Source organism: Chenopodium quinoa, unplaced genomic scaffold, assembly GCF_001683475.1.
Source record: "Chenopodium quinoa cultivar QQ74 unplaced genomic scaffold, ASM168347v1, whole genome shotgun sequence".
NCBI classification, from domain to species: Eukaryota; Viridiplantae; Streptophyta; class Magnoliopsida; order Caryophyllales; family Amaranthaceae; genus Chenopodium; species Chenopodium quinoa.
The window spans coordinates 4,418,910-4,427,537 of NW_018743858.1; the positions used below are offsets into that span (position 1 = coordinate 4,418,910).

Below are 8,628 nucleotides of genomic sequence, written 5' to 3' on the forward strand. Positions count from 1 at the left end.
AAAATAAAATAAATAGATAATAAATCTTATTCAAAATCCAAAAATAATAATTAAGTTTTAAATTACTTCTGGAGCCAAAATTCAAATATCATTTTGGCTCCAAAATTCAAACAGTAGAATAAATGACTAAAATACCCTTTTTAAAAAATAATAAATTAATTAATTAGAAAATATGTTTCAAAAATACGGGGTATTACACGGACACCTGCAAAACAACGAATATTCCATTTGACGGAATATTCGCCTCCGACGATCAAGTTAGTGATCGGAAAACGAAATAATTTAGAGAGAAAAAGTAAAGAGAAGTTGGAGCAAATTGTTTATGCAATAAATGAGATGTCTCTATCCACCCTTCCCATCATAAATGATTGGGGTATTTATAGGGTTGGGAGTGTGTGCCATTTAGGGTTTGGTGACCTAGAATGATGTGCTCTGATTAGGGGCGCAATCAGGTAAGGACAAGTGTCCTTTGGGGGCGCCGTTTTAGCGCCTTTCTCGGGATTTGGGCCTCCTAATGTAAGGAGGTCTTTCCTCATTCAAGTACTCTCTACTTTGCCACGTGTCATCTTCCTATGGGGACACGTGTCTCTATAGGATTGGGACACGTGTCTCTATAGGATTGGACCACGTGTCAGGGGTATTTCTACCCTAAATAGATCTAAATTGAAATTAATTAACCCAACAATAAAAAACCTTATATTAATCAAATTGAACTGAACTTAACAAGAATCAGTTGAACTAGATTCAATTCGACCGAAAGTTATCCGACCAGATTATTATCCCAATCAAGCTTATTTTTAAACTGATACGAATTTATCCAAAAAGAATATAAATCTTACAGAATATGACTCGACCTAAACATGACCCTGACTCAACTGATCTTAACCCGACCCAAACCAAGACGGGGTAAAAGGATAACATTAACCCGAACGACCGGATACAAAAAACCCCGACCCATCATAGTTTAACCATAATACATTCAATTTCCCGAATTGACACCCTACGACCCTACATGGTATTATTGCAACTTCATTACGTCCACACTCCAAACTTCAAAAGTCCTAAAATAACAAAGAAAACACAGTTAACAAAACTCCGTTATATCGACTTTTTTTGTCTTTGTCAAATCACTCCCACCCTCCCTCCCTTTTCTTCTCTGGCTATCTCACTGTCTCACTCACTTTCTCTCTCCAATTATTTCATTCTTTCTAAAAAAAAAAAAAAATATCGTCTTTCAAAACCCAACCAAAAGCTCTTCAGTACTACCTTAAACCCCTACCAAAAAATATAAAACAAAGTTTCATTTTCTTCAAAACAATGCTTCATTTTGTGACTCATGTAAGCTTCTAGCATTGCCAAAAGCTTCATTTTCATGGAATTTGGTTTGATGGGCAATATGTTAATTGGATCTACTGAGTTTTCAAATAAGGAAATGCCATCTTCAAGAATTTCTGATGATAATTGGAAACCCACAAAAATTGCTAAATTAAGTAATGCATTTTCTGATTGGCAGCAAGAACAGAATTTGCTTAGTTTCTCTTCACCAAAAAGCTCTACAATTCCTTTTTTTCAGCATCCAAATTCATTTTACAGTAAAAATGCAGGTAAATTGTTAATAATTTATATCTTACTTTTATCTCTTGTACAAATGTAGCAAAAAATATTGGAACTTTATTTCCTTTTTACTTGGTTATATGAAGTATTTTTTTTATGGGTACTTGAATTTAAATTTGGGTGGTGGAGGGAAATTTATAAAAAGAGTATAGTATTTGTTAGTACTAATTATATGCTTGTCTCCCTGTTTGAATAATTCTGTTATATTTGGTTTTTTTTGCAGCTGAATGAACATCAAATAGTAGGAGGTAGGGGGCACAAAAGGGGAAATAAGTGAAAATAAAGGAACTTCCTTTGATTTATTTTACCTTTTTCAACTTTGTCTCTCTCTCTCATTTTTTTTTTTTTTTTTTTTTTTGAAACAATTTCAACTTTGTCTCTTAAAACTGTTTTAATTAGTCCTATAAACGAATTTCTCCCTTAGTATTTGAAATTGAAAAAATAAATATTAAAAAAGGATACAATTTATGAGTTATAGTAATAATTAAATAAATTGAATCAAGGGTTAGAATTAAATGTGCAACAAATTAATCCATAAATCTCTAAAAATATTTCCTGTTTTGACTTTTTTTGTTGTAATATAATCGTTATCGTAACAGGAAGAATCTTTAGAGGCAGGAAGAGTGTGAGGATTACAAAATGCAATATTGATTGAGATTTAAGATTTTAAATGCCCAATAATTTATGCATTGAAAATAAATTTGAGTTTAACCTCTGCTTTTTTGTGTGTATGATTTAGGCTATACGTGTAATGGAAGTGTGAATGCAAGTATGTGTTTAACAAATGGAGTAAGAGCACCATTTACACCATCTCAATGGTTTGAGCTTGAACAACAAGCGTTGATCTACAAGTACATTATTGCAAATGTTCCCATACCACCTAATTTGTTGATTCCCATAAGAAGAGCTTTTGAATCAGCAGGATTTTCTAGCTTCTCTAGTGGACTGTTGAGTCCCAGTACATGTAAGTTTGATCTATAATCTTAGCAACTTTTCTTCATTTAATGCTTATTTTGTAATACCTATTTTTGTTCATATGAGTCACATAGGCAGTAATATAAACGAGATTTGAATCTTAGAGGTATTATGCTAGAAGATTTTAGTTGACTAAACTAGTTGACCGTCATTTTTATGTACGGTAATTTTTGGAAGCGATCTTTAAAGCTATCAATTTGTCAGGAAAATCTCTTGTAAAATGAGTAAAATCTATAATGGGGGTGAATTTTGTTTACGGTAGTAGAATATCGAATTTGTCTCATTTAGCAATTTCTTGTAAACGTCTCTAGTACTACTTGCCTTCAATTCTTCTTCAATTCACCTGCTTGCTCACAAATGCTCACCTACCATTATTTAATCTATGACATTAAAGCATTTATTGTATAAAGAGGTGTATGTCTACTTACTGTCCACATTGTGATCATTAATTTGGTTACATTACTTACATAGAATAAGATGTCACGTTTTTCTTGCCTTTAGCCTTTAGGATCAATTTGAATTTTGGAGAAATCAAGAAAACGTGTAACAAACAAAGCAGCTAAAGGATTGAGGGAGAGAAAAAGAAAAAATAGATGATTTGAATAGCAACATAAAAACATCGATCACATTATTAAGTGTCCTCAAGCTACAATAATTCTTCATTGCTTCTGCCTTGCTATTTTTAGCTAGTATTGTTAAGTAATTGAGCGATTTCAAGGGAATAGAAAAGTTGAGAAAAGACTTGGCGGATTATTGTACTAAAAGAATGTTACCTGTATATGTAATAGCATGACATTTCGAAATGATAGATGTTAATCATGGGACGGAAGAGTAACATAATTGTTTTAGTCTAAAATTAGTTATATATCCGCACCTTAAATTTCTGTACTTGTCCTGCATTGGTGTGTTTATTCAATTATTTGATAGTATTTGTTTGATTTAGTTGGATGGGGTCCTTTCCATCTCGGCTTTGCCAACAGTGCTGATCCTGAGCCAGGACGGTGTCGTAGGACGGATGGGAAGAAATGGCGGTGCTCGAGAGATGCTGTACCTGATCAAAAATACTGTGAGCGGCATATGAACAGAGGTCGCCATCGTTCAAGAAAGCCTGTGGAAGGTCATCCTGGACGTTCCATCTCCGGAGTCACCACTAACAAAACTAGTTCCTCTACTACTAATGTCATGAATTCCGCCTCTTCTTCGAGTGCATTAGTGGTGCCTGGTGGTGGTACATCCAACAGCTTTGCTATAAACCTTGATCAAAGCAAGGACATACAACCTGTTCCACCAAATCATTTGCCTTCTTCCCTAGTTAACAGGTAACATCATCAAAGTCAATACCCTCTTTCAATTCAAGTCAAACTACTGTAAATTATAACTTATTGTTACACCTACTTTTGTGTCTTAAAATTAATTCTGTACTATCTTCCTAATTTTTCCTTTACTGTGAATTTGATTTTATTTTGTCATTACTCTTCGAGTCATAAACTAGTGATATTGTCTTAAAACCCTTCCTAAGGATAAGTTGTGATTATCTAAGATATTCTTCACACATAAGTAGTTTGCGAGGCTAAACAGGTAATCTGATCAAAACGTAATACTTCGAACTATTTTGGGAGAATCAAGTTTCAATTCCAGTATATTATGATGTATAAATTAAGTTGAGATAACTAAAATTTCTTGTGTGGTTCCAGGCATATAGTGAACATAGCAAACAGCAGTCAGGGAATGCAAGGCGATACAGGACTTGATTTTCAATACCCAAAAATTAGCCTGAATTCCAATGGCAACAAATTCTCAGTTACTGAGTCCACTGCTGGCAATTTTGCATTCCTTACGTCTGATGCAATCTTAAACACCACACACACGGACTCTTCTGTCTCTAGGTCTTATGGTCCAACCCATGACCTCAATGCCCAAAGATCCAACCCACAACATTCAAATCACTCCATGGATGATCAATCTAGCATTTTGTGGTCGAAGTTACAAACACAAACAGACAGGACAACCCAGCTATCAATCTCAATACCTCCAGCTGACTTTATGTCTTCCACCTCTTCACCTACTGGAGAAAATGTTGCTCTATCTCCTTTAAGATTATCACGGGAATTTGACACTGTCCAAATGGGTTTGGGAGTGAACACCGTCACAAATGACAGGAGACCCAGTTCTTGGGAAACCTCGCTTGGTGGTCCTCTAGGAGAGGTCCTCAAAACCACCACCAATATTAGCTCAGGGATCCAAAGCAAGAGTATATTGCCTCTTAATCTTTTATCGAAGGGCTGGGATGGTAAACCTCAACCAGCCTCATCTCCAACAGGTGTACTGGGTTATTTCTCTAACAGCAGTGCAGGGAGTAGCCCTAAAGCAGAAAGTGGAAAAGCCCTCGAAACTAGTACACTTTCTGGTGATCTTATCGGCTTCACTCTTGGGAGTTCATCTTCCCTGCCCATCTTTTAGCCATTTGGAGGTGTATAAGTAGTCGCCACTAGAGCTCTGTGTCAAGAGTTCGAAAATTTGCTGCACAATGCTGTTTTGTAGTCTAGTCCATGACAATGCTTTGTAAAATTCTGTGACAAAGTTCTTTCATTCTTAAGTCAAAAGTAGATCATCAGGGAATACTTCAGCCTCTAATGTGCGTTCATATCGAAGTTATTGGCTGCTTTTTTAACATTTCTTGTATGAATTATCGGTAGAGCACTATAGTTTGTGACTCTTGGGGTCTGTAGGATCTGTTGTGTTCGCTTGGCTACATATGTGTCTATTATTGTATTTTTTATGATGAAAATGTCTTTCCCCATACAGCTAATAAATTGTCATAAATAATACAACCTTTAATTACGTTGAATTTAAACAAGACAATCTTTTAATTATTTTTAATTACAACCTTTGAGGATCTCAATATAAAAAAGTTAAAAAAAACTTGCTTGTAACCTGTTAAATAGGTTACATGACACATTTCGTCATACAATTGGTCTGACTTTTTTCCTTTTCTCTTTTCTCTTCCCTTCTCTTTGTCAATGACTTTCAACATCTCAGGGTCCACAATTGGATCTCTTGAACCTCTGTACTACTTATTCCTTCAATTTTCTTCTTACTTTTATGTACCCTTTTTCTTTTCAAGGTAAGATATTATTTATTTCTCTTCATCTTGTTCTTCTTGTTGCACACTACACCCCAAAATAACCAAATTACTCACGGATTTATACAAAAATCACCAAAAAAAAAAAAACTCAATTGCATATCAAATTACTCACGGTTTTACGCAAAAATCACAAAAAAACGACACATTCAGCCACACGAAATCAACAATTAACACGAATTAAAGCAAAAAAAAAAAATACTCAATTGCATATTCCTTCACTAGATTTTTAGTTTGAGTGCTGAAATTTAAAAAAAAATTAAATATAACAAAAAAAACGAAAAACAGCGTAAACAGTCATTAGAGTACTTTGCATGCTGAAATTAAACTTACATATCATCTTCTTTCACCATCTTCACAAATCTTTGAAGCACAATTATGGTTTTTTTGCCTTAATAATCTATTAGGGTTTTGACAAAATTTCAGTTTTTTAAGAGAGAAAATAGTAGAGAGAGAATTTGATTTTTAGAGAGAGAGAAAGTGATTTGAAATGATTTTACCTTTTATTTGGGGGTAACTATTGTTTTTTACTTTCTGTTTTACTCACTGGGTGAAAAAATCTCGCGTTCTTCCTATTTCTACAGAATGTTCATCGTTTTTTATTTTTTATTTTGAGGCTTTAATGCGACGTGCGTTTAATTAACAAAGGGGTGTCGTTTTGGGTCGGGTGCACCATGCTCATGGTGCACCCGAGTGTAGGGATCAGGAATTGTTAACAAAGATATTGTTATTACCAAGTAAGTACAAGCTTTCACCATTACGAAATGCCTACTTTATTGTATCTTCTTTTTTTGTTTTATTGGAGATCTTACATCTATTTTATTTAATTATTGGATTGGTAGTTGTGAACAATTATAGGAGTATTATTTTATATAGTGAGCCTTAGTATTGTAACATGTTAGTATAATTTGTTCGTTTTATTTTAGTGTAATGTTCATTATTGATAAGTAGATGTTCTTTGTACCTTGGAATAGATCTGGATATGGTGTATTCTTTTTTATAGTTTTAATGTTCTTTTTTTTATAGTATGGTTGTTCTTTATAATAGAAAACAATGTTCTTTCTATAAATTAGTAATTGTTATGGTAAGGATAATATAGATGTATAGATTAAAAGAGTTGAAAATTGAAAATGAAAGGCATTGACATGCTGTTGTATAGAAAAGATTCCATTATTATTAAGGGATAATTAATTAACTTCTAAGTGATTGTGTAATAATGAGTATATTCACTCATTTTTCGTATATAATATGTGTTGATTTTTATGGAAGGTAGTTGAGATGGACTTCGTTGAATTGGATGCACTACACTTTGATTGCCTAACCTTTCATCTTTTTCATGATTTTTGACAATTGCCTAACTTTTCCTTAGCAATTACTCTTGGTGTTAAGATCCTTATAAAACTTCTTTGTGAGGCACCTAGTATGGGCAATTACACTCATGCGTGTAATTTTGCTTTTTATACTTTTTGCTTGATTTGTTTTGCTGAACAATCCAAAGGACTCCTATTTAATATTTGTGAAACATTATTGGTATGTATGGGACATTAAAGTATCATTGTCAATTGTAGTGGATTTATAAATATTATATTATATGTTTGTGATGTTCTTTTTCATAATCTGATTTGTTCATTGTGCATATACTTGATGTTCTTTATCATATTTGATTTGTTCATTCTATATAGTTGTGATGTTCTTTATGAAAATATAGTTACCTTTTATTTTTCACCTTGTTGTGTACGTTAAAATTAGTGTAATGTACATCATATAAGTTGATTATGTACTTATTTTGGCTTATGAAAATATAATGCATTTAATTTTATTATGCATCTCTAATTTAATGTTGAAGATCTGAGGACGAAATTGAAGTACCAAAGCAATCTGCTGTTGTAGAGCCTAAAACTGAGGATGAAACAAAACGAGACAAAGAATATGGGGCTGATGATGGGCCTAAAAAGAAGCCTTACCGATTTAAACAAATTGCAAGGAAAAAGGGGTAAGGTCATTTATAACTTAGTAGTTCAAATTATTAAAGATATATTGCATGCTGATTTTTTTGTTTTTTAATTTTCAGTACAAAGAAGGGTGGGAAAGTTCAAGATAAACGTAGGAAGAAGAAGTTGATCAATCAAAAGAACCCGGTGAAGGTTATTGAGGAAAAACCTGTGAGAATGCTGAAAAAAAAGAGGGCTCCTATGGGGGAGCCATTATTCCCTGTTAAAGAAAAACCAGAACAAGGTGCTGCACAATCAATATCTCAGTCAGCAGCACAATCAGTTGTTCAGGTTCCAACGGTGGTTGCAATAGAGAAGCAACCTAAATTAAAGAAAGCCACGAAAGGAGTTGCACAAAAAGAAGTAGTACCCTTTGATGATGTTGGTGATGAGGAAGGACCTAGAATAAAGCTGACAACGAGGCAAACTGTTATGCCTTTGATGCACTTGGTCCAGCAGTTGGCTAACCAAGTTGATAAGCTTCAAGGTATAAAGGATATGGGTTTTGGTGGATTCTTGCACTTGGATTTTCCCCACAATTATCTTGAATTTTCAGCACAACTTGTCTTGAATTTTGATGCCGTAGGAATGAAATTTAATTTGGATAGAAATAGATCAATTGATGTAAAAGCTGTTGATGTTCACATGGTATATGGAATACCAAGTGGAGGAAAGGATATAGTGGATGCAAAGGATGTCAATGAAGATTATAAGGAGGTGTTAAATAGTTATAAGAGATACCATGGGGGAGTACTTCCCAATAATGTGAACAAACTTGTGAGCAAATTAGCACCTGTGGAAACTCTTCTTGATGATGACTGGAAGAGGAGTTTCTTGGTGTTGGTGGTAAACTGTTGCATAAAGAGTATTCAAAATCAACAACCTTATCTCAGGTTTATTGTACAA

General features: G+C 33.8%; 1 protein-coding gene across 2 annotated transcripts; it reads left to right on the forward strand.

The window, feature by feature from the left end:
* Positions 1-636: 636 nt before the first annotated feature.
* LOC110686431 (growth-regulating factor 1-like) lies at positions 637-5,798 on the forward strand. Of its 2 annotated transcripts, XM_021863049.1 has the most exons (5): positions 1,522-1,604; positions 1,838-1,862; positions 2,354-2,578; positions 3,533-3,908; positions 4,284-5,798. In XM_021863049.1, exons 1-5 carry the CDS (start codon positions 1,599-1,601, stop codon positions 5,047-5,049), a joined length of 1,398 nt encoding a protein of 465 aa, XP_021718741.1. In that variant the 5' UTR covers positions 1,522-1,598; the 3' UTR covers positions 5,050-5,798. The 2 variants fall into 2 exon arrangements, with proteins under 2 accessions (XP_021718740.1, XP_021718741.1); XM_021863048.1 differs by lacking the exon at positions 1,838-1,862 and having other exon boundaries at positions 637-1,604.
* The last annotated feature ends 2,830 nt before the right edge of the window (positions 5,799-8,628 follow it).